The sequence below is a fragment of the Phocoena sinus genome, chromosome 10 (assembly GCF_008692025.1).
Source record: "Phocoena sinus isolate mPhoSin1 chromosome 10, mPhoSin1.pri, whole genome shotgun sequence".
Lineage (NCBI taxonomy): Eukaryota > Metazoa > Chordata > Mammalia > Artiodactyla > Phocoenidae > Phocoena > Phocoena sinus.
Window position 1 is genome coordinate 93429486 of NC_045772.1, and position 26695 is coordinate 93456180.

Consider the following 26695-nt stretch of genomic DNA (forward strand, 5'->3'; position numbering starts at 1 on the left):
TTTATTAGCTGTCATTCTTTTGTAAAAAGAGCTTTCTTTTAAGAGAACTGTTGTAATGACTCTCTCAGTGGACAACTGGATAGTGGTTTGCTTTCAGTTTTGTTTAAAGCAATTGGAAAGCTCTTGTTTCTTTTTTTTTTTTTTTTTTTTTTTCTTTTTTTTTTTTTTGCTGTACGCGGGCCTCTCACCGTTGTGGCCTCTCCCGTTGCAGAGCACAGGCTCCGGACGCGCAAGCTCAGCGGCCATGGCTCACGGGCCCAGCCGCTCCGCGGCATGCGGGATCCTCCCGGACCGGGGCACAAACCCGTGTCCCCTGTATCGGCAGGCGGACTCTCAACCACTGCGCCACCAGGGAAGCCCGCTCTTGTTTCTTAAAAGGATGCGTTAACTCAATTATTGAGTTCACTAATATCTCAAAAGCATCCTCAATATTTCCAGTTGTTTCTTTGCTTGTTTCCCAGGGCTTTTTAAAATCCAGGCAGTTCACCATTGTAGGATTTGAGGTAGAGGTGGGTGAGAGGTTCACCAATCTATGGTAAAAGGGAAGAAAAACTACTAGATGGGAACCAAGAACGAGCATGGCATCTTGACTGCACCAGTTCTCAGGAAAGTCAGCTTGTGGAAGTTGAGAATCTAGAAATTCCGATAGAACTGCCTGCAGGCTCTGGAACCCCTTGGAAAGTTTTTGCCTGCCCCAGTGTGAAGGCCTGCTCTATGGTACCAAACAGTCTGAGCAAAGTCTTCTATATTTGGTTGATGACAAATAAAGGAATTTTGAGAATGGCTTTCAAAACGGTAGCTTGGATTTCAAGCCTATTGTCTTGCTGTACACTCCTATTTTGAATTTCAGAAGCTGAATATTATTTCCTTCTTTCTTTCCATTACTTTTATAATTTCTGAACAGTGCCACATTCCCTATCCCCAAGGCAAATCGATTCCCCAGGCAGGCAGAGGGGAAAAGAATCACATAAATTATTTTCAAAATATTACCGTAGCTACACAGTATTATGGGATTTTTATGGGTTTGAATAGAAGACAGCTGTCTATTTTCTTCCCAATGGCTGGGAATAAGTTTGGTGATTATAAATTTAATATTTTTAACAGAATTAGTATATTACATAACATGTTTTATAGCCATCCTTAATAATATTTCAGATTATGATTCCTTATAAAATCGTTTTTATTATTTTATCACTAAGCTGTGATGTACACATGCAATCATCCTAAAAAGAATGAATAATTTCGTCTTTTTTTTTTTTTGCATCTCAAATGATTTAAAGAAATCTTTTGTGTTTTTGTTTTTTTTGCGGTACGCGGGCCTCTCACTGTTGTGGCCTCTCCCGTTGCGGAGCACAGGCTCCAGACGCGCAGGCTCAGCAGCCATGGCTCACGGGCCCAGCCGCTCCGCGGCATGTGGGATCTTCCCGGACCAGGGCATGAACCCGTGTCCCCTGCATCGGCAGGCAGACTCTCAACCACTGCGCCACCAGGGAAGCCCAAAGAAATCTTTTTGATTTCTTCTGTCAGAGGCCCGTAGTAATGAATCACATCAGTCACATTAAACTGACAAGTTATTTTGATTGAGTCCATTATCCATGATACAGATTCGTATCATATAATATGCCTGCTCTGGAGTCATACTAAATACTCCTCAATCCTAGCTCCCACACTAACTGGTGGTGTGGTTTTGGGCACGTTACTTATCTTTTGTAAGTTTCCTCGTCTGTAAAACAGGAATGTTAATAATAGTACCTGTTTCATGGTTTGATAGGATTAAATGACATCATGTACTGAACACCTGGTGCATGATAAATATTAGCTGGTTTTGTTGTTGCTGTTATCATTCACTAAAAGAAGAGAGGTGGTATCTTAAGTAACTGTCTGGCTGGCTCGCTAAAACTTTCTTCAAACACATATCCAGCTTTCCTGATAAATGAATTTTCTGAAAGTGGCAAATATTAGAATTAACAGAGTTGAATTTCTCTGTGAGTCTTACATAGAAAAACTAGAATTAGCTTGATTCTTATCCTAAAATAAAAGATGTAAACATGTCTTAAGCTGTGGATGTTGGACCAGGAAGGCGCTTCAGTTTCCTGAAATTATACTCCAGCTCCTGTATGCTACCTCTTTTCTTATAGAGTTTGCATTATTGCACATTGAAAGTCAGCATTTCTATCCCTCAAAATAAATATTCAGAATTGCCATGCTTAGGATTCTGAGTTAGAAACCATCAGCTACATGCATGCCTAAAGAGACAAGTGCATAGCTAGCTTAAGTTCCTGACTTGGGATAGTCCAAATGCTATCCAAGGGATTGACCTTATTATTCAAATTTATTTTTATTCAAAATAATCCAGCAAGGCACGTTAAACCATATTTATCTTTTCTGCTATAAAATTGTAAAGCATTCACAAATTGTTCCTGGTTCAGGTGTGGTTCTAAAGCATCTCCCTAAAATTAAGACTGTTAGACTTAGATAAATGGCCTCATGAAAGCCAGAAGCCTCAGCCTGAGAAGAAATACGTTTCCTGTGTTCTTCCCTGTGCTCTGTGGTGGCATATGCCACAGTTGTTCTGTGAAGGTGGCATTTTCATTTAGTGGCACCTAAATAGATTTTTAAGGAAAGCAGCAGTGGAGGATGGGGGGAGTTACCATTGCAGTGTCCATACTAATTCCTAGAAGCCTTTCAAGATTTAGGGTCAACAACAATTCAGTAAAGAAAGGGCCCATTAGGTAAATTTGGCTCTGCAAATGCTAATTGAAAGTTCTCCTCTGCAGTTCAGTCCTGTTCCCTCTTCCTTTCTTTAGTCAGCAGGGTCCCATGGTGACTGGTTCTGAACGAAATCATCCCCTTCAACAGTTACCATGGCAACCGGGATGTCAGTGAAGCAGGAAAGACCCTGCACAAAACTGCTCCTGCCGGGCTCCCTCTCTGAGTTGGAGAGCTCGGCCCTGCCTGAGGCCTAGGGATGGGACTAAAGACATCTGGACGTGCACATTCAAGAAATCTTACGTTTGCCTGTCATTGTGCCTGTGAGCGTAGATATATGGGCATATGGTAAACTGTGTAATGAGAATTTCCCCTCCCCCCAAAAAACATGGAGCATGTTTAAAGGGTGGGGATGGGTGGTGGGATGGGGCCGGGGAGGTAGACATGGGATAGTCTTTTTAGGTTTAATGGTATGTACAAATTATATTTGTGTTTATAAGGTTACAGTAAGTTGATAGTAGGGGAGGTTGGAGCCTTACATATATATAGCCTGATGTATATTTAGACACAAGACCTCAGGGGAAATATTTTTAAAATATTTTTATTTACCTGAGAGTGAAATAGACAAATGGCTTTAAGGAGCTCTGAAGGAGGGTGTAATGCTGTCCGTGGTGCTGAACACTTGATTGTCTTAGATGTGCCAAGGGGGCTCTGGAGGGAGGTTAGGGAACACCTTGCCATGTTAGGGTACTGATGATAAGAAAGAAAGAGACGGCCTGGGGAGAAAGCATTCTTTCCTTCCCTTCCAAGCAATTCTGAATGCCCAGGAAAAATGTTCAGATGAAAAATAAAACAAAAAAGAAAGCGGAGAAGCCTGGAGGTTTGGATGGTTGAATCTTCCTCTTTTCGTGTGGAGATTTTTGGTCCGAGCCAATCAGGTCGGAGATTTCTGCTGCTATGCTCCTGAAAGGAAAAGTGGGGGAAGGGAGAGAGAAGCCGGCCACATTCTCCCCTGGAGCCACATGATCCATTTCCCATGTGACACATTCCAGAGCCCTGGAAAGGAGAAGGGAGGGGCACCAAGGGAGTGGGGCTGGGGGCGGGAAGATGGTTTAACAGTCAACCCTGCACAGCGTCATCTTGTCTTCCTACCAGGAAGCAGGCTCTGAGCCAAGGGGAAGGCAGAGGACAGATATGGATGTGTTCCCAAGCTTCCCTGGTGGTTTATGGCATTCTCCAAACTCCTCTGCAAGGGCTGTTCCTGACCAAGAAGACCCAAGGAGACCGTCTCTGAAATAAAGTCCGGATGAAGGTATGTGCTAGAGATCCCGCGGTTTTGTGGCTGAAATTTGGCTCAGAGGACATAATACCTTCTGTTTTCCAGACAATTTCGAGATTTTGTCCCGGCTTAGACGCTGGTTTGGGGCTTTAGATTTGTCACAGGTCCAGAAAAGATGCCTAGGTAGTTCTGTAAAATGAACAATTCACCACAGTCACTGCCTGTTGAAGAAAAACGAGATGGGAATTGTATATAGTGATAATTAATAAAACAAAGCACTCATTGCTGAAAAGCATTTTTTTCATTGAATCCTGGAAAGAGGGAAAAAGATAATATTACTGACACCAGCCAGATTTCATTGTCACTGCAATAAAATCCTGTTTCATCCTTTTTCAGCTGCTTATTCTGTGCCCATGTTCCCCGAGGTTATTGGCAGTGGCTTAGGGAGCCTGAGTGAGCTGGCGTGCTGTTTCTTTGTGCTGAGTGATCGTCTTCCTTCTGATGTTCCTGACACCAGGAGTGCTTGTGATTGTTTCCAGCTCTCTTAGGGACAGCAGACTGTCACCAAATTCCATATCTTTCAGAATAGCTACCAAGAAGGCTTCCAGGAAGTTCTCAAAGGGATCTTCCAAAGTTACAGGCTAAAAGAATCTGCCATGCACTCAAATCTTGATATCTTTGACTATTTCTATCCAGCACAAAGAGACGAGCTAGCAGATTTACATTTTATTTTGTCTTTATTTAACGAATACTTGTAAAGTTCTTGTTATGTGTAAAGCATCATTCTAAGCACAGTCAGTTATTTAATCCTTATATAACCCTCTGGGGGAGTTATTATTAGTACCCACATTTTGGAGACGAAGAAACTAAGGCACAGAGGAGTTAGGGAATTTTCCCAAGGTCACACAGCTAGCAAATAGGAGAAACAGGGTTTGGACCCAAGAAACTTGACCCTAGAATCCATGATCTTAACCACTTAACTATGCTGCTTCCCTGCTCCTATTATTTCAAATGATGTCAACAGTTGATTTGGCTACAAATTTTGTTCAGCTGATGCTACTAGAACATTGAATCAGCTTTCCTGGCTAAAACAGACCCCCAGTGAAATCTATAGTAATCTTGAATTATCCCAGTAGTCACATTCTGTACCCCCAGATAACCCAGTAAGTAATTACCTGTTCTTCTCTTCCCCTTGTGCTGTATAGATATCTGCTGGTAAAACACTGTATTGCAATGGTGACCAAATGATGTCTAAAGGAAAAAAAGAAATCTAAAATTACATCATGGTTCATTTTTTTTTTTAAATCAAACCTAGAAACATTCTTCCATCCTCAGGACCTAGTAATAAGACCAGCCTAGGCATATTAACAGTACTTACCTGGTTTTCAAAATAAAATAAATAGATTAAAAACTTCTGAAATTATAAACACAAACTATGTTATCAAACTGAGTAGATTTATTGCTTTAAAATAGTATTATCATACTTTAAAATAGGGAATAGATTTCTCTCTTTTTGCAAATTAATTTAGGTTTTTAAGGGGAAAAGAGGAATTTTTTTTAACTTCTGGAAATATCTGAAATAGAAGGGTTACCTCCTTTTGGTCTGTGTAGTTTCCCTTTTGGCCCTTGACAAGAAAAGATGACTGATCTCATTCTTATATGCTGTGGGAAAACTTAGAGAAGTTACTAGGTCAGAGATACAAAGAGGAAGAAAAGGGGGTAGGAATCCAAAATTTGTGAAATTCCTCACTATATAAAGTGTTTCCTTCACGGTTTCAATTGAAGAGAATACTTTGAGAGGAAGGAGTCCCCTTGACACCTTAAACTTTATTGAACTTTAGTTCTTAGATTTGATCCCTGCTGAAATCAGCATTTCCCTGGAACAAGTACACTTGACGCTAGCTACTATAGTCATCCGAAGTCAGCTTCTAGACAGAAGGGACCATCTCCTTCCATCTCTGGCTTTCTAGCACTTAGCACCCAGCCCGTTTATGATATCATCTCAGTGTTCCCTTGTGAATGAAGAATGGGAAGACTCAAGACTGACAGCATTCTGGGGGCCCATGCCTATTTTGTTTTGCATGCTTTTATGCGGAGGATAGTGAGGAGGTAAAAGTGTAGTAGGAGAGAACTTGGCAACAGTCAATATTATGTCTGAAATGTACATATGCTAGTCAGACCCTGGAGCAATAGCAGACTAGAGTTCCAGAAGGATCCATAAATGATTTCCTGGTTATTACCAATCCCCCTGACATTTTATTTATATTTAGAATGAAGTTCTCCTGATATTTTTTTTTACATGTAGATGGGGGCACCCCAAATAGTCTCATTTTCCTTTGATGTTTTGCCTGGCACCGTCTCCCTGTGTTGAAATAGTTCACCTTGGGTTGAGAGTGAATGTCGTGAGAAGGTCAGTTCCTGCCCCAGGCAATCCTGCCCTAATCAGCTGTGCCTTCTGGTTGCTAGAACACTTCACCAAGAGCCCACCCGGTAGGACTACAAGACTCCTCCCTGGAGAACCATGGGATCTTCAGAGTCAGAGTGGGTTGAGCCAGACTGCCTTTTCCACACCGTGGCAATTAGGACCTGAGTACGAAAGATTGTCTCAGGCATCTTGAAAGGTTGCTTAGGATTTGAATTTAAGTTAGCAGTCTAACCTGGCTTAAAATAGTCACCCCTCCTGATAATATACACACATATAACCTATTCTGTTCTTTTTCCATCTGATTAAGTCATTAAAGAGCATTAAGAGTGGGGTTTGTGGTTACCGTTTGGGTCCTTGAATCCTGTCTACTCATCCTCCTGGTCTTTAGTGTGACCTGGAGTGAATGAGGGGTGGAAAAGAAACAGCCCTGCTGGAAGCAAGGTACAGCCAGGCCAGTGCTGCCTGCCCACCGCACGCTTGCCGGCCTTCTCAGATGAGCCAGGCTAGTGCACACAAGAGTCTTAGATCTGGAAGCCTCTCTGGGCGTCCTACTCATCCTTCTCAAAACTGAAAGGGGGCAGTCCTCTCTACCAGCTGAACAGGAGAAGTAGAATAGAGAGAAAGTGGAGCGGTTCCTCTGGAGGAGAGGGCTTGCCAAGAGTGCTTTCAGCTTGGAGGCTAGGGATGAAAGAAGAAACAAGAAGAAGGACAATGGACTTGTCCCTCAGTGGGCATGTGGAAGTGATGCCTGGGTTCTGCTTTTCACTCTTAGTAACTTCCCGCTGCTGGTAAGCCCTGCCTGCTGAATTATCAGGTCCTTTCCTAGGATGTATATGTGGGGAGGTGGAAAGAATAGAGAGAAGGACCAAAGTGTGGATGCAATTTCTCCTCTGAACCCAGGCGAACAGTGGGTTGAGATGGGAGGTGGCTTCTCCAAGAGGACAGTTTAAAAAGCAACAGGGGAGTTACCATCATGACTATATTTCCCTGTTTATAGAGTCACTTTTCCTGGGCCAAACTTTGAAAGCACCCATCTCTTGGAGCCTGTCATTCAGCATATTTCCAAGACACTGGATGTCTGTCATGTTTAATCCTGATGGAAGCTCTCTGATATGCATTATTAGCCCCAGTTTCTGATCAGGAAACTGAAGCTCAGAGTAACTAATCTGCCCAAAGTCACATACAACAAATAAAGCCAGGATCTGAATCCAGATCTTTCTGATTCTGTGCTCTTTCCACTATGTCACAAAATAAAGTTCTTTCCTCTACATTCTTTTAAAAAAAGTGTTTTTGGATATTAGGGTAATACAAATACAGTTCTAGAAAATTTGGAAAATATAAAGAAATATAAAAGTGTAATGAAAATAAAAATCAGTCATGGTCTGGCCACCTAGAAACAACTTATTTTAAAATTTTGGTGTTTTTCTTCTCAGTCTTTTTCGATGCATCTAATGGTAATGAAAGTAAACATTTGTTAAACACTAGCTTTTTTCCAGACATTGTTCTTAGCTCCTGTCTGTGTCACTTATTTTATTCTCACAACAAATCAAGAAGGTGGACACTGTTTTTATCCTAATTTTACTGGTGAAGACACTCAATAAGCACATAGATGTTTAGTAACTTATATAGGTAACAGGTGATTTGAAACCCAGGCAGGTTGGCTTGAGAGCAGGGTTTCTCAATCTCCGCACTGTTGGCCTCTTGGATCAGATAATTCTCTGTTGGGGGTCGGGGGGAAGCTGTCCTCTTCGTTGTGGAATGTTTAGCAGCATCCCTGACCTCCACCTACCAGACGCCAACACTTTCCTCCCCGAGTTGTGACAACCAAGAATGTCTCCTGATATTGCCAAATGTCGCCTGGGAGGCAAAATGACCTCTGAACCACTAGTCTAAGAGCCCGTGCTGTCAACCATGCATTATGGTTGAGATAACGTAGCCTCTTCACATTTTAAATGTGTTCAGAGTTATTTTCTTCTACATCTAAAGAAGGGAATACACCTTTGAATTTGGAGGCAGGCTATGAAGACTCCCTGGGATGTCAGTGGCTTTAAAGAGCATAGGCAGGAAATTAATTATTTCCAGGGAAATGCTAGACTTTTGTAACAGGTTTGTCATATCCCACCGTTGCCCAGTGTGGAGAATAGCCATGTTTCTTTCTCTTATTACCTTTTCCTGGTTCTATGTGTCAGGCACCCTTAGCCTTCAAGAATTCAGATTTCAGGTGTACACTTATGGTATAGCAGGGCAGTGCTTATCAACCAAAGTGTCAAAATGTGTCCCAAACAAAAAATGTCTGTTGCAAATAATTTCTAGCTGATAAAATACCAAAGTTTGCTGGTGATTCATTTTTTAAAAAACTAATTAGAATAAAGGTAAGGATATCTACATAATTATTTTCTTTTCAACATGACTTCTAGGTTGAAGATTGTAGGCTGAGCTCCTGGTGTTACATGTAATTCTGGATGTGTCCGTAAGAGTGTATCACATGTATGGACACATTTGTCACATCTGCCTCCGAAGAAGAGGTTGAAAATTGCTGGTGTTGGTGATTTTGGTCAATCATTGCTGATATGCAGAGAGGATTAAAATAAGAAGCACTGAGAAGTGATAGCAGTAGCATTTTAACTTATAAAATGTCTAAAAATATATGGCACTAAAAAATATATTAACCATGTGAAACATATGCAGATACATGTTCAGCCATATTTTCAGTCACATCTGACCACATATATAGTTGCATAATTTGTCCATGAAAAATACATGTTACTGCAAATTCAAATCTAACTTCTGCTCCATGAATTTGAAGGTTGCTTTCTTGGAAAACCCTGATTGAAGACAGTGGTGCAGATCAAAATTTCCCCAGAGTGTTGATGTGAACTTGACGTGAGACAGAATGTAAATGCTTCTGAAAAACGGAAGTTCTTAGTAACTTCCTGTTTGGTGCTTACACTCGGTTCTTAACAAATCCTTCACCTTCTTTTCAAATAGCTATAAATCATATCTACTGTACAGCTCTTTGCTTTGAGTGTAATGAGTCTGCTCTTTGCCTCCCCCCCCTTTCCTGTTTCAGTCATACAACTAAAGATGTTGATACTGAAATCAGAGATTGGACATAAAACTGAACATTTCCCTCCCAAACTTGGACTCAGTGAGCACACGGCAACTATTCAAAAAATGTTTGTTGTAATAAATTAAATTGAATTTGGCAAGGTGCAAATTCTGGGGCCAAATTGTTTTCTTCAAAATTTGGAAGATCCCTTACGAGGAGGAGAGGTGTGGAACGTTGGTCGAGGACAGTCAGGGGTTCTAGCAAGTGTTTCTTCCTGCTGAGAAGTTTGGTGTTACATGGGATGGGAAGCAAACACAGGTGGCAGGTCTTCTTAGACCAGACTGCTTCTTGCAAGGAATCTTCAGTAAGAGATTATTGGCACATCCAGGATAATTAGTGGGGAGGGCTTGGCTGGCCCCTCTGTACAATTCATCTCTCCTTTGGAGACCCAGACTACCAATCTTGGACAGCAAAGGCTCAAGAACTGGGCCCCAGCAGCCCTAAACAGCTTCCCGGTCCTCCCATCACAATGCACTTTCAGGATGCACTCTCCGCCAGGTGAAAGTGGTGGATTATAAGTGAAATGAAAGTGTGTTGCTCGTCACAATGTCTACCTATCAGTTGTAGTTCATAGAGCAAAAATGATCCTAGAAATCATCTAGACCAACTCATTCATGTTGTAGATATGGAAATAGAGATTCAGGGAGATTAATTTACTTAAGGTCCTTACACCGATGTAAAAATAAGACCTGGGCCTCTTGACTTGCTGTTCAGTGCTTATAGTCATAATTATAACTTAGGTTTCTTAGTCTCCAGTCTAACATTTAAGGTGAAGTAGAAAGTGCTACATTCTTTAAGCTTTTGGGGGTTTCTAATATTCTGGATGATGGTGGGGTAGTGGAAAGTGATAGAATGGCTGGTATGAGTTTCAGTTTTCACACTCAGTTATATAACAAATGCTATATTGAATTAGTTTCTATTGCTGCTGTCACAAATTAACACAAACTTAGTGGCTTACAATAATGGCCATTTATTACATCACAGTTCTGCGGGTCAGGAGTCTGGTGGGCTTGGCCAGTTTCTCTGCTTAGAGTCTCACAAGGCTTCAAGGTGTTGGCAGGACCATGCTCCTTTTTAGAGGCTCCAGGGACAATTCCCCTTCCAAGCTCATTTCGGTGGTTGGCAGAATCCAGTGCCTTGTGCTTTAGGACCAAGGTCACGTTTCTTTGATGGCTCTCAGTTGGGGGCCACCAGTAACTCCCAGAGGCCTCTCCCTGGTTCTTGCATGTGGGCCCCGGCATCTCAGAGCCAGAACAGCACGTTGATTCCTTCTCACGCTTGGAATCTCTCTCTGGCTTCTGCCGCATCTCTCTGTTACTAGCCGAGAAAGTTCTCTCTTTGTAAGGGCTCATTAGTTTGGGTCCCCCTGGATAAACCAGGATAATCTTCCCATTTTAAGTTCCATAACCTTAATTGTATATGCCGAGTCCCTTTTACTATATAATGTAACATATTCACAGGTTCCAGGATTGGGGCATGGGCATCTTTGTGGGCCCAAAGTGATTATCTTTCCTTTTCAGCCTCTGGAGAGAGGAAGGCAAGGAAGGAGTTGGGAATGGCCATTGGGTAACCAACCAACCATCTGCCATCCATTTCCCATCCATTTTGGTTCCCTATTCTGCTATATTTTTCTCCATAGCACTAACCATTTCTTTATTAATTGTGTTGTTTTTCTTATTTAGCTGTGTAATATTGTTTCTCCCACTAGAGGAAAGCTCCATAAAAGCAGAGACCTTGTCTGTCTAGTTAACTTCTGTATCTCCAGCATTTAGCACAATCCTGACTCACACTAAGTGGAAAAGATTTGGATACTTTGTGTGATTGAGGACCACTTTGCATATACCATCCTAACACATTAGTCATTTCTTACGGTGAAGTTGCTTGGTGTTTCTTTTTCCTTTTCCCATTTTATCTGACCACCGACTTTGTGAGAACAGTAGGGAGGGAAGTTCTGTGTTATTAAACCATTCCACACAGAACCCTACTAAGTGGCAGTTAGGGTGGGAAATACTGGATAGTGTCCTTTATATATTCCCCCAAAGAGGAGCCAGTATGACCTAACATTTTCTCCTGCAACTTGGTTTGCAGAGAATTTGGGGAGGATTGCAGCTTGTGGTCAACATAAACCTCCACATGGGGTGAAGCTCGGGCTCGTTTCTGAGATCATAGATCTCAGAGAGAGACGGAGTCTCAGAGGTCACTGCTCTACTGATAATATGTAAAAAAATTTACTCTTTAAGTAGTAGTTAAATTTTAAATGGAACTTTGGTGCTCACTTTGGCAGCACATGTACTAAAATCAGACTTTGACTTTAAAAGAATGATGCTCTGATGGTGATAGAAGCCTTCCTGGTTTCTGGAAATCACGCCAAGGATGCTGACTGTGTTTATTTCTAATATTTTAGAATTCGTGTAAAGAACAAAGAAAGGTAAAGGTGATAGAAGAGGAATAGTTCCTTAAATCTAGATATCTAGAAATTTCTCACGCAGAAATGTCGTTGTGGGTTATTTTGTGATGTTAGAAGAGGCTGTTCTGAAAATCCTTCTCTGTTCAAAAAATCATGTTCTCCTTGAAAGCATAACCAATATTCAAACAAAAAGAAAATGTGCCAAGTCTGGTCTCAGGAAACTGCTTGATCCCAGTTTGGAAACAAACTGAAAGGCATAGACCTGGAAATATTACGGAGGAATATTTATATATCTTATATAACAGGAGGAAAGGGAAAAGGGCATTAGGGAAAATTCCAGGCTTATAAATCGTGATGCTAGTGGTCTCAGATGGTGGAGAAGAAACTTTGTTTTCATTGAAAGTATGAGGTTCTTTTGCAATTATTCAAAATTATATAAAGGAAATAATTTAAGCAGGATAGACTCTATATGCTTTTGAGAAAGACATAGTCAATCCAGTTATATTTACATCTTTTGGTTTAGGGTATAGAAAAAGGTTTTATCTGGCTAACATGTCACTATAAAATCATCCCCAACTTGGAGAAATGTTATGTTTATTTATTTGGACCCCAATGACTTTCCCCTTAAAAACAATGTTGTGAATGATGATTAGGTCCCCAGGCCCCTTCACAAAAGCCATTCATCCTTAACAGTGCTAAATTATGTGACTAATGTTAGTATTATCACTATAGTATGTGATGTGGTTACTAAAATTTGCTTGTCACATGGCTTAGAAGACTTTTATGGGCTGACAGTAGTAAGAGTGCTAATTTTTTCAGCACTCGCTATGTGCCAGGCACCAAGCTAGGTGTGTTTTAGAACTACAGTAGGATAACACTGATTGAATGTTTTTCTCATACCAGGCAGATTGACTTGTAATAACTCATTTAACTCCTGTGCATCTGTTATCTCATTTAATCCTCATAATAATCAAATGAGATAGGGACTAATTGTCCCCATTTTACAGATGAGAACACTGGAATCAAGAGGGTTAGATAACTTGTTTTGGATCACACAACTAGTTAGTGAGTGACAGAGGAAGGATGCACACTTCAGCTGTCTGCTTCAAAGCATGCACACATAACCACTTTGCAATATTCCTGTATTGTGAGATGAAAAATAAATGTTTTTCAGCAGAAGATTATGTTCTGGGTGTGTAGGTTTGTCAGATTTAGCTAATAAAAATACAGGACACCATTTAAATATTGTAGGAGATATTACATGGGACATACTTATGCTAAAAAATTATGTGTTATTTATCTGAAATTCACATTTAACTGGGCATCCTGTATTTTATCTGGCAACCCTATCTGAGTGGCACATTATGAGAACATGTCTCTGTCTCTCTGGTTTTCCTCTTCCCCACCACAGTCATGCTGGTGGCTACCTGAGCCTTAACGTAGTTCTGTAAAGCACATAGCTCAGTGTCCGCACCAGAGCCATAGCTCAGAGCCAAAAGCAAGATAGGAACTCAGGAAGCTTCTGAAGAGCGTATGGGACCTCCTTAGCCATTTGTAAATTCAGGGATGTGTGTAAGTTCAGGACTTCGGGATAGGTTGCCCCGTAAACTCTGCCCTACTGGAAGCGGTGGGCTGGTCAACGTTTAACAACTGGCTCTTCAGGGGAAAAACCTATTTGTGATGTTTGTCAGTTTCATGGTGTGAATATTCCTACCATGGCTGATTCATGATACCAACATGATGTCACTGAACTTGGAGTTGGGAAGGAATGTGCGCAGCTGTCTCTGAGGAGCCCCATGCAAGCCGGTCCCAGTCCACCTCTGTTCCATTCTTATTTCATATATAGGTAAATCAGGCCTATATAACAGTGAAAGATTTAAGGAAAATATCTACCACCATTATATTTCCTAAATTACAACAATTAAAATTTAAAAGAGAATTTCCTACTCAGGGAAATACTATTGATCAAACTTTTTCTGCATTTTAATCAAACTGAAGTCTAGAGTTCTGCTTTCATTCCGCATTTAAAAGGCAACAAGTTAATCATCTGCGATAATGAATTTCCAATATTCTCACATTCTTTATTCTGAAGAAAGGCTGTATTTCTAGACCAACATTTCTACCGCACTTTTGATACTAAGCCTCTGTGCAGTATATAGTGGGAGTGATTTTTTTTCCCCCAAATGTTCACTGTGTCACATATTTCTCAGCTAGCATATTGAACAGATGTATCTGTGGGTAGCAAGAGGCTGTGGGGGAATAACTTTATATTCCTATGTTTGATTGAGAAGTCCGTGTACAGCCAGTTTGACTGTCTGAATTCACATCCAGCCCATTGTGGCTTTCCAACAGTATGACCTTGGGGAAGAACTTCAGTTTTTCTCAATTGTAAAACAGGACTAATCATGTTACCTACCTCGAAGGGCTACGCATATGAAGTACCAGACACATAGTAAGCACAAAATAAATACTAACTCTTGGTAGTAGTAATGTTATAAATACTGTCATCGTTGTAATTAGTCTCATTAGTAAACAGCCAATGTATCTGCTTAGGTGCAGCAGATACTTTCCATTCTACAGAAAATGTTTCCGTTCATTTTTTTTTTTCCAACCAAACCATATAAATATTCAACATTATAAAATTCTAATTTGCCATTAAATTTTTAAACAAATGTCAGAAAAAAATGGTCTTCCTATATTATGAGAACATCTGTGGATCTTTATAATTTCAGGAGGGAAAAAGAAATCTGTTGTTAGGGTTTTTTTGAGTCTAGAAGAAACCTAACCAGCAAGGATGTGCTTATCCAGGAATAGCCGCCGGCAAACTGTGAAGTAAACACGGTTTCTCATCTGTGCCCCTCTATTGTGGTCCTTTCATTAGTTTCTAATCATTCATACATTCAGCCATCCATCAAAATACGATTTTCAAAAAGTTAAAATCATGACTGTCACGATTTTCAAAAAGAAGTTAAAATGACTGTCATTCATCATGACTCATTCAAATATAGAATGAACACCATATCAAAGATTTATTAACTTATTACTGAAGGAACTGATCAGATAATCAGGTTGCTTCCAAGAGCATTTGAATAAATGGATATTTATAGGGTTTTTTTTTGTCATTGCTGTTGTTTGTTTCCTTAAATAATGTGAGCATAAGATTGCTAGGAGGCACAGAGCTGGTTACTGTCGTACAGGGCAATAAGTCTATAACCTTTGGGGTTATTTTATCTACTAGACAGACATTTGCATGTTAGCGTGTAATGTCTGGGCGCTAGTCATATAGTAATAGCAAAATCAAGCACAGATACATTCTTCCAGAGAATTAAATAATCCTTGGGGAAGCCCATTTAACAATGTCGTAGCATGACATTAAAATGTTATGCTATGGGGACCTCCCTGACGGTCCAGTGGTTAAGACTCCACGCTTCCAATGCAGGGGCTTGCATTCGATCCCTGGACAGGGTGCAGCCAAAAAAAAAAAAACACTTACGCTATGCTCTCTGTGCCTTATTTTCAAGTATTGGATAATTTTTCTTAACACCTCTATCCATTTTTTTATTCAGTAAACCTTTATTAATATCTGTATGCCCCAGTGATATAATGACACAGTCACTGTCCTTAAGGAACTCATAATGCAACAGGGGAGACAACGTTCAAAATAAAAATTACAGTATAAAATGATAGACATATCATTTTATATATAGACCCAGACCTCTGTAATGATGGGACTCTCCAGGGTCCCATTATTTCAGAGGTCCCCCAGTCCCTAGCTCTACACCATGTCAACCCATCCACCATTTTCCCCACCTATATATTAAAACCCATCTCTTAGATCCCAATAGATGAATAATTCCTCTCTTAGATAACATATAGATAGAGATATATTTTAAAATAGGGGCCCTCAATATCAACCCAATGGAGTGTGTCATGTGGCAGTCTCCGAGTTGGTTGGGAACAAACAGGTTGAGCAGGAAATAGGTGAAGAAGTCTTTCTTGTTGCTGCTATAATTACTGAATATGGATGACCCAGACATAATTATGAATTCCGCAGCCCTTGTGTTTCAGAAACACTCCCTTGAAGATGTATTTATTTCCAAATTAATGGAGCAGGGGAGACCTTTCTGAACTTTTACTTTGGGACCCTAGAATTTAGTTATAATATGGCAGACCATGTTTTCTGGGAGGGGGGTGCAGGAGGCTGTCTGCGGTCACCTAAACTACCTTGACTGTCCCTTAAGTGAGAGTTGACCTGGGTGACTTCAGTTTCACTTGCCCTGCTCTGGAGCCATGTTTTCCCCTGTCTTCATGGTCACCAGCGTTTCGGCTCTCTGAGAACACACGGTGATTTTCTGTCTCTGCATTTAATTCTCCTAGCAGAGCCACCTAGAGTAGGAGGCCTGTATTTCAGTTCTCTGTACTTATGGAGTCAATTCAGTAAATAGCTAACAAGCGATTATTAATGTAAAGAACTTCAGTGGAAGCTGTAGAGCACAGACAATGAATAATGCCCTTTTCCCAGGACCCCATAGTTAATGAGAGAAGACAGAAACATGGAAGCCATTCTAAAGCAGTGATTGTTAGTCTGGGCTGCGCGTTGGGATCACCTGGGGAACTCTGAAACATCCCGATGCCCAGGCTGCACTCCAGAGCAATTAAATCAGAATCCCTGAGGGGGGCTTCCCTGGTGGCGCAGTGGTTGAGAATCTGCCTGCCAATGCAGGGGACACGGGTTCGAGCCCTGATCTGGGAAGATCCCACGTGCCGCGGAGCAAGTAGGCCCATGTGCCACAACTACTGAGCCTGCGCGTCTGGAGCCTGTGCTCCGCAACAAGAGAGGCCGCGACAGTGAGAGGCCCGCGCACCGCGATGAAGAGTGGCCCCCGCTCACCGCAACTAGAGAAAGCCCTGGCACAGAAACGAAGACCCAACACAGCCAAAAATAAATAATTAATTTAAAAAAAAAGAATCCCTAAGGGTAGGACCCAGGCATCTGTATTTTTTTTCAAAGCTCCCTGGGAGAGTTCAGTGTGTTGCTAAGCTAGAGAGCCATGGCTCTAAAGCAAAACAAACTGGGAAGAGGAGTAACAACATGCTCTGTGAAGAAGGAATCCACAGCCATTCTGTATATTCTTATCCACTGTGTGACCACATTTCAGCCCATGAATGTGGAAAATGTAACCTCTCATTATAGCCATGGGGAAAATGTAGGTCAGTTTGACTGTAGGGCACTTAGAGACTGTATAGTCTGGGAGGTATGGTCTGCAGAAGACTATACCTCTAAGGGGAAAAGGGCCCCCAAAAGATCAGCCCTAGAAGGATGACCCCCAAATCATTCCACATGCTTTCTCCCTCCCTTGTAATGTTTGGGGCTTTTTTAAAAACCCCTTGTGTTCCTGAAGAAGGGACCTTCATCCTCCAGGTCCCCGGCTTACACCTCACCTCCTTTGTGAAGCCTTTCCTTTCCTTCCCCCTATCCCAAGAAGAATCGGGTCCCTATTTTTCTCTGTCACTTAACTCCTTATCTACTAATTATACTTATTATAGAATTTAGTTATACTATGGCAGACAGCTCATTTATACATTTACCCTTTTATGAGCCTTACTTTTCGTTGTTCTCCTAGTACCTAGCATAGTTTCTTGGTGTATTGAATAAGTAAACAGAGCTGCAGCACTTTTAGGTCCAGTCCGAAAAGTCATGCCATCAAGCAGGGGCGACCTAGACTGGAGAACTCCTCAGGCTGCCTCGTTCCATTTCTGAGCAGAGGGATCCCGCGCTTCCAGGCAGGAGTGTGTGGGGCGGGGGCGGGGGCGGGGCGTCAGAGAAATTGGTGTACACACTAGTTGATGTAAAGCAGCTGGAGGAAAGGATGGACGAAGGCCTCGCAGCGCTTTGGTGTTAGTGGTGATCTTGAGTTTCACCTGCAGACTTCTGCTGTGAGAGGAAGAAACAGAAGGAAGTTCACAGGTTTCAAAGTGTGTGTGGAGCCATGGGAAAGTGCCTGTGCTCCCAGCTCCTGTTGTATTTAGGCCACAGGCATCCCCCAAGAGTTTAGAGCAGCTCCTTCTGTCTGGGAAAATAGCTCGTCTGTTTTATTTTTAAACTTTAAATCTTTTTTAAAAATTGTAGGGTTTTTTTTTGGGCTTTGGGTTTTTTTTTTTGGAATTTTGTAGGTTTTACACATATAAAGGTGAAAAGATTATTTCAATTTTGTAAGGATAACAGTCATGCATTCCAGATTTTCTAGGACAGTGCTAATTTTAGATCTTATGTCCTGTCTTCAGACCGTGTATCCTAATTTTTTATATGGAAAGTATGGTAGCGAGTCTTACAATTTACTATCAACCAGTCAGCCGTGCTTAAAGGTCTTTTATTAAAATGGCTAATTTCCTTACATTTCTCTTTGAGAAATCAAGTAGGGCTGTTTCATGGATCAAAAAAAAGCCTTGAAGGGAACCTGGACCTGGCCTTCAGTGCATTGCCCTGAGCCCCAGACTTTTGTTGAATGTGGTTTCTTGGTGAGGACAATATCTATTAACACCCTCTCCCTACCACAAGTCATTGGGAAAACCCTTCAAGGAAAAATGGGTCGTTAAGAACTGTTCTTTCATCTCCCCTCTAAACCCCAGAAACGTTTCTCTGTGAGGTGTAGTGACGGGAGCCCCGGAGAGGGCCGGGAGGCCCTGCTGAGCCTGCTGCTGGTGTGCCCTCCCCTGCACCACCGGCCAGGTGGGGTCGCTCTGGTTATTATGGATTCAATCGCTGTGCTTCCTCTTTCTGCTTAATAAATTCAGACCAAATTAAACCCTAATGATCAGACTGCAACCAGTCACCTCAATTTTAATTGAATGGCCCACAATGATACAGGCTTTTTCCCTATTAAAAAGTATACCTTTTTTTTTTTTCCCCCTCACTGAATAGTAGGGAAAAAAAAGTTAAAATAGAGGCTGGGTAAAGTTAGAGTTGCTTGCTTATAATCATCTGAATGCCATAAGGTTTCTAGTAACCTGGTTACACGTTCATTAGGGGACATCTTGTATATTCCTCAGTCAGGGTCATTTGGTGAGATACTAACGACAGAATAGCATCAAAATATGTCACTGATAGGTGGCCTATCATCTTTTGGAAAAAAACAGGCTATGTTTATGTGTCATTAAATGCGCTACTTCTGGCTCATGCGAAAGTGTTATGTTTGCTCCATGTGCTCCCATAATGCTTTTGTAATGGAAATTCTAAAGTAAGTAACGACAGGGTCGTTCCCAGTGGCCAGTCAGTCTGTATTCACAGATTTCTGTTAGCTTTTTCCATAGCCGACGCCTGTGTGTTTCCATCTGCCCAAGTTTTCCTCCCTTGCAGCCTCGTTACTTTAGTGGTACGATATTCGGGAACTTCTCACGTACCTACCGGGATTCCAGCAGCACTTCATTTGGGGGTAACACCCTAACCATGAGCCAGATTTGAGCTCTCTAACCCTCCGTGATCCCCAGCGTATGAAGGGAACAAGGTTCAGTGTAGGAGTGGGGCTTGCTATGAGTTCCACCACATTTGACTAAGGGTCAGGAGATGGGGAGGCCAGGGAAAGCCTGAGCTGGGATCAGCTGAAAGCATCCTAAAATGAAAGAGAAACGGGGCCAGAGCTCTTTCCGGCTAGTAGTCATGTTTTCCTGCCAACACACAAGCCCTACTCATTGACAGATGACAACCGATCTAAGCGTCAAATAAGATTGTTAGTCTTAGGAATCAATCCGTGTAACACCGTTTTAACAGGAGGCCTCATTCTTCTTTTCTTATCCAGAACTAAGAGGGAAAAAATGAATATGGTTTTTGCTCACAGAATGGATAACAGCAAGCCGCCTTTGGTTGTTCCTACACTTCTGGTGCCCCTCCAAAACCACAGCTGCACGGAAATGGCCTCCCCTCTGCTGAGCCAAGACCTGACGGAGCTTTACGAGGAGCACGGCTGGAGGAGCAACGGAACAGACCTGCACTACAGACCAAACCCCGGGGAAGTGGCCACAGCCAGCATTTTCTTTGGGGCCCTGTGGCTGTGTTCTGTCTTTGGCAATTCCCTGGTGTGTTTGGTCATCCACCGGAGCAGGAGGACTCAGTCCACCACCAACTACTTTGTGGTGTCCCTGGCGTGTGCCGACCTGCTCGTCAGCGTGGCCAGCATGCCTTTCGTCCTGCTGCAGTTTGCCACCGGCCGGTGGGCCCTGGGCAGCGCCATGTGCAAGGCCGTGCGCTACCTTCAGTATCTCACCCCGGGCGTCCAGGTCTACGTTCTCCTCTCCATCTGCATAGACCGGTTCTACACCATCGTCTACCCTCTGAGCTTCAAGGTGTCCAGAGAAAAAGCCAAGAAGATGATTGCAGCGTCCTGGATCTTTGAGGTGGCCTTTGTGACCCCCGTGTTCTTTTTCTATGGCTCCAACTGGGACAGTCATTGTAACTATTTCCTCCCCTCCTCTTGGGAAGGAACTGCCTATACCGTCATCCATTTCTTGGTGAGCTTTGTGATTCCATCCGTCCTCATAATCTTATTTTACCAGAAGGTCATAAAATACATTTGGAGAATCGGCACCGATGGTCGAACAGTGAGGAGGACAACGAACATCGTCCCAAGGACAAAAGTGAAAACTGTCAAGATGTTCCTCATTTTAAATCTTCTGTTTTTGCTCTCCTGGCTGCCTTTTCATGTTGCTCAGCTGTGGCACCCCCATGAACGAGACTATAAGAAAAGTTCCCTTGTTTTTACAGCTATCACGTGGATATCCTTTAGTTCCTCAGCCTCTAAACCTACTCTGTATTCCATTTACAATGCCAATTTTAGGAGAGGAATGAAAGAGACTTTCTGCATGTCCTCGATGAAGTGTTACCGAAGCAATGCCTACACTATCACAACCAGTTCACGGATGGCCAAAAAAAACTATGTCGGCGTCTCAGAAATCCTCCCCACGGCCAAAGCTGTAGCCAGAGACTCAAGCTATGGTTCATTTGACAGGGAAGCCAAGGAGAAGAAGCTTGCTTGGCCCATTAATTCAAATCCGCCCAATACTTTTGTCTGATTTCTCAGAATTCTTTCAATTACTGCTATGCACCAGAGATTAAAAACTTTAACTGTAAAAACAGAAGCTATTTATGTATATTTTTTCAATCAACTTTCTGAGGGAAATGTTTGATCTTGTAAAATGCACTCACTATTGATTTTAGTTTCTGCGTTTTTTATTTTAGTTGCTTTTTGTTTTCGAGGAAGCTTTCACCTTGAGCTTATGGTCAACGGTCCCTTTCCTCTATTAGTTACATACATTAAAAAAAAGAATGCTTTCCTACTTTTTAATTTACCAGTAGGTCCAAAAAGCATAAGCCATACACACAGTCTTTGATTAATGATTCAACCTGGTTTTATTCTGTTTCCTTTTTCTCCTCCCTACTGAAATTTTGTTAACTATGGGCTTCTGTTCCAAATGAAATCTCCTGTGTGACACATTTCAGAGACTTGAATTTCTCTACTAAGCAACATTTAGAAAGGCTTAATATTGTATATGTTTATACATTACCTTCTGTCCGGATCTGTTCTGGAGAGCGCTCCGTATATTGGAATATATTGGAACTTGCTGGGTAGTCTTCTGTGATCGAATTATAATCAGGATTCTTAGGGAAAGAAAGCTTACAGAGTTGCCTAATTTTGGTCTCTGTCTCTTTTTCTGTCTCTCTTTCGTTCTCCCTTAACCTAACCAGTTGATGATGCCTTGTAACATTTGAAGTGGCCGTGCTGTTTTCCTCACATCTATGTCCCATCTAGGCTGTGTCCAGGATGTTTACGTCTCTTCTGAGTTAAACTCAAGAAAATGAGCAGGGACCCTGCCTGGGCAAGCCCAGAAAATGCCAAAGGGAGAAGTGCAGATGGGATCTCCCTGCGCTCTGCAGTTCAGGCAGACACCTTTGGCTGCCCGGCGCTGCCCCTATACACTAGGACAGCAAGGGCAAGGAGCGCTTTCTTCTTTCTCCTGGACACTCAGACATGAGGCCGTTTCTCCAGCCAGCACTTCCTACCCCTCATCTCTCTCCAGGATGTATCATCATACCCTCAGCAAGCTCAGACTCTTCTTTGGCTGTGGTTAACTCGAGATTTTCTTCTCTGGTTGCCAGGTCTCCATTATTTCAAATCTAGGACTAGCACATTTTAAAGATGTACTTATTCAAACAATAACGGGTTTACAGACAAGACCGGTGTGCATTTTCACACCCAAGTTAACGAGAATTGCAAATAATAATATCAGTTGTTCAGTGATTTTACCTGTATTATCTCACTTTATCCTCTCAAGTATTCTGTGATGTTCATATTATCATCTCTACGTGACTTGCCCAAGTCGGAGTGTGACCGAGCTGTTTTTCACACTCAGGCCCCCTAACTGCAAGTCTGTTGCTCCTTCCTTGACAAGACAGGTTTCTCTCTAGGGAATACATGAGTAGCCAAACCCATCCAGACCTCTGTGGGCCTAATGGCTGCTGCCTGCGTGGAAATCTTGAGGTCTGGGAGAACGTGGCATTCTTAACAGGAGAGTCTGGAAATTTAGTGAGCTGGCCCTCACCTTTTCCTTGGCTGTGGCTAGGTTCCTGGGCTGGTGGTGCTAAACGTCTGAAATGGGAAAGAAGCTGTACATCCCACCTCGCAGACACAGGGAAACAAGATTAGGCTTGGGATTTGGGGCAAAGAATGAGAACAATAAAGTATTCCATCCACAAAACGTCTACAGAGCTGATGCATTTAAGTGGAGGTGCTTTCTTTACTCAAAGTCAAAAGATAAAAAGTGTCTTGTATTTTCTTCCTTTTCTTTCCCCTCCACATACTCTTCCTTATCCTATCAGCCAGTGGCTGAGCAGACAAAATGAGCCAGATGTTTATGTCCCATGGCCCTGGTATTTTGTGGTTCAGAGTTGTTAAAAAATAGAAGAGACCCTGCAGTACTTTTTTTTTTTAATTTATTTTTTAAAGTCGGATTGTAACAAGTAAAATTTCATTTACTTTAATTTTATTTATATATGTATTTTAGGTCTCAGTTTAAACCAGAAAAGACTAGATGATTACAAAGCTCCATTCTGTCCTTAATGTTCTGTGAGTTTACCCCAGTGGGTGGAAATTCAGTGAGACGACCTCTTACAAACTCTTGTTATAGAGATTAGTTTTTTTTTAAAATCCCCCCAAATAATGACAAATTAAGAGTGTTAATCAACTCACAATGGAGAGAGCTCTGAAGTCTCATGACCCATGATAATTCAGCTACATTTTCTCAGCATGTGGATAATTCATTTTATTTTTTTAGTTTAATATTTAGGATTCCTGTTGTCTCACTTGATCCTGAATTTGGAAGAAACTGGATGTAACGCACAGACTGATGAAGATTTGCATAAGTCCCAGCAGTACGGGAACAACATTCACCCTACCTCACGTTTACCTGCCAAGCACAGGGAGGCAGGCTGTTGGGGGGAATAGGAAAACGACTCCAGTCTCCTTATCAGGCACGTGACGAGGTGCATCACAAATGTGGATTCATGTAGCCTCCAAACAGGAGTTCAGGAAAGCTAACGGGGAGCAGGGTTCTGAGGAGAGCAATTCCCCTCCCTGGCTCCAGGTGCCCACAGACCATCAGAGGAAGGGGCAGGGTCGCATCCTTTGAGGTGGAATTCAAATTTCTCCTTTCCTTCTAATCTTCAGTGGAATCATTAGTGCCACCAGCCTGCTGCCCAAAGTCCATCAGCACATCCTGCTCAGGTACACTTCCCTGTGGACCTGCCGTCACAGGTTTCCCCAGGGTGCCTGGGACCAATGAATGCCCTGGGCCAGAGTTCTCAGCAAGGGCAGTTTCATCCAGGGGGACCTCCACCAAGCATGTGGAGAGCAGGGTCATTTGCCAGATAAGGTTGGCACTCTTGGCTCTCCTGGTGGGCGCAGTGCTTCCCTTCTCCCTCCAGCCTTGCTGCTACCTGCCAAACTTGCTTTGAAGCAACAGAAGCAAGATCTGTTGGAGCTGCTGGACCAGGATCAGCTTCAAGGTTATGCTCCTTATAAAAACCACACGTAACAGAAGCAAAGAATTCGACTTTTAGAGTAGAAGGAATGGGACGTTGGGAGACCTAACCCAAGCCCCTCACTGTTTAGAAGAGCAAATTATGTCCAAGAGAGGTCAATGTAGGGGTAAACAAAAATGCCTTCTGCCAACCAGTCCAACATTCTTCAAGTTTGCCGTGCTGCTGGCATGATGCATTCACTGGAGTGAAAAAATCCTCACTGTGTTGGGAAGAATATGAAAAGAATAAACAATTCTCCATTGCTTAGTGAACCTGCTAATTCATCTGGAGCAGAGACAACCTTAGGGGGCCGTGATTAGACAGCCATGGAAACGAACCAGCTTGGTGCCACTGTTTTGCAGAACGACCGCTTGGTGGCACTGTGGCCAGTAGGCAGACCCCACCAGCTCTTCACAGGGCCTGGCACACCGGCGATTTGGGGGAAAGTCCTCGTTGCGTAGCAACAAGACAGTGAAAACTGCTGAGCACCCAGAGCAGCAGCTGCGGATTAACTAATCAGTGTGTTCAAAACACAAAGCATCTCAACATGGGAGGGAAATTCCAAAATAATTAATACCCTTTACAGACATGAAATCACTAGTCAAAATATTCTTTTAAACCCATTTTACAAATGGTAGCATTTTCGAAAAACCCCATCTCACCAAACACACGGTTGTGCCACCCACACTTACCAGGGCCTCTCTCTTTTCTCCTTTTATTATTTGACTCTCAGAATTTATGGATTCCATAGCAGTGTAATCTAGACTTTCCCTAAAAGTGAATGTTCCTGTGTTCCTGGTAGGTAGGCAGTTAAATTTATTTTAGGTTAAATTTATTTTTGGCCCGTCTCATTTCCCTCAGACCCTCTTTAATTTTTTGAGCCCCTACCTACAATCTGGGCCATTCTGAATTGTTTGCTCAACAAACAATTGTTTGAACACTTCTGTTCAAAAGCTCTGTCTTCTTTCTCAGGAGAAGCCTCCTTACTATTTTTTTTAATTGAAGCATAGTTGATTTATAATGTTGTGTTAGTTTCAGGTGTAAACTGGACACCTGAAGGTAAAAGTATATATTCTTTTTTAGATTCTTTTCCATTATCGGATAGGTTATTACAAGATGTTGAATATAGTTCCCTGTGCTATACAGTACGTCCTTGTTGTTTATTTATTTTATATGTAGTAGTGTGTATCTGTTAATTCCAAAGTCCTAATTTATCCCTCCCCCTCCTTTCCCCTTTGGTAACCATGAGTTTGTTTTCTATGTCTGTTAATCTGTTTCTGTTTTTTTTTTAATTTTTTTATTTTATATTGGAGTATAGTTGATTTACAATGTTGTGTTTCTGCTGTACAGCAGAGTGAAACAGTTATACATATACAAATATCTACTCTTTTTCAGATTCTTTTCCCATATAGGTTATTACAGAATACTGAGTAGAGTTCCCTGTGCTATACAGTAGGACCTTGTTGTTTATCTATTTTGTACATAGTAGTTTGTATCTGCTAATCCCAAACTCCTAATTTATCCCTCCCCACATTTCCCCTTTGGTAAGCATAAATTTGTTTTCTATGTCTGTGAGTCTGTTTCTGTTTTGTAAATGAGTTCATTTGTATCATTTTTTTAGATTCCACATGTAGGTGATATCATATGATATTTGTCTTTTTCTGTCTGACTTACTAGAAGAAGCCTCTTTAAAAGTGTTGCTTTTTAAAAACTCTCATCAACCCTAATTGAGTTATACAATTAGGATTCACCTATAATTTGAAGAATGTGTGATTTTAACTCTGCAGGAAAATGACCCCCAGAAATGCTGGGTGTGTGTATCTGGTTTCAGGGTTATGATGCAGGTCTGGAAGCTTGAGAACATCATCTGGTTTTCAGTGGCAGACAGTCAATATAGCAGTTTCAGCTGTTTGCCCACAACAGCTAGATATGGGGAATGAAAACTATAAGGGAATTCTGAATGAATCCTCTCTATTCTGCTTCCCTGCAATACCTTCCAAAGAGTGCTCTGTTTTAGGAGACTATATTCTGCTAGTAGGACCCTGAATGTGCTACGCGGACCATGGCATGGATACCTGGGCAGCAAAAGATCTGTGAAGAGTTTTATGGTGGAGAGGGTGGGGAGCACAGTGTCTGAGAAGAATGGATTTATACTCTATTCATCAGTCCAGACTCATTAAAATTCTGGGCTGATTCTCCAGGTAGATGGACTATATATACTTGAATGACCCTTCAAAAATTAGCGAAAACTGGGCACAAGACTCCAGTGACACCTCCAGCCAACAAAGTTTTCTTTAATCACAAGTATGATGGTTGTTTTCAAGGGCTCTGGAATCAACTTCTGCGTTGAAGCTCAGGTTCTGCTTACTACCTGTTTAACCAGCAACTTCTCAAACCCCAGCTTCTCTATTTTTAAAATGGGGAAAATAACATGCCTACCTGTATTAGGGTTCTCCAGGAAGAGCAGAACCAATAGGACATAGATGACAGATAGATAGGTGGATAGATGGCAGTATTTTAAGAAATTGGTTCTTGCAATTAAGGGGGTCAGCCAGCTTGAAGTTTGTAGGGTGGGTGGCAGGCTGGAAACTCAGGTAGTTGCTGCAGTCTTCAGTTTGAAATCTAGGGCAGGCCAGCAGGCAGGATTTGATGCTAGTCTTGAGGCAGAATTTCTTCTTAGGGAAACCTCATTTTTG

The 26695-nt window shown here is 42.0% G+C and overlaps 1 protein-coding gene across 6 annotated transcripts in view; it reads left to right on the forward strand.

Annotated features, from left to right (window-relative positions):
- GPR19 (G protein-coupled receptor 19) overlaps positions 1-25044 on the forward strand; it is a 36090-nt gene extending 11046 nt beyond the window's left edge. For 4 of the 6 annotated variants that reach the window (XM_032644342.1, XM_032644343.1, XM_032644341.1 and 1 more), the window contains 2 exons: positions 3865-4021; positions 19726-22656. In XM_032644342.1, coding sequence (XP_032500233.1) covers positions 19742-20995 — 1254 coding nt within the window. In that variant the 5' untranslated portion in view covers positions 3865-4021; positions 19726-19741 and the 3' untranslated portion in view covers positions 20996-22656. Of the gene's footprint in view, positions 1-3864; positions 4022-19725; positions 22675-23254 lie in introns of those variants that run through there. The other 2 variants (XR_004351643.1, XM_032644345.1) reach the window with 2 other exon arrangements.
- The last annotated feature ends 1651 nt before the right edge of the window (positions 25045-26695 follow it).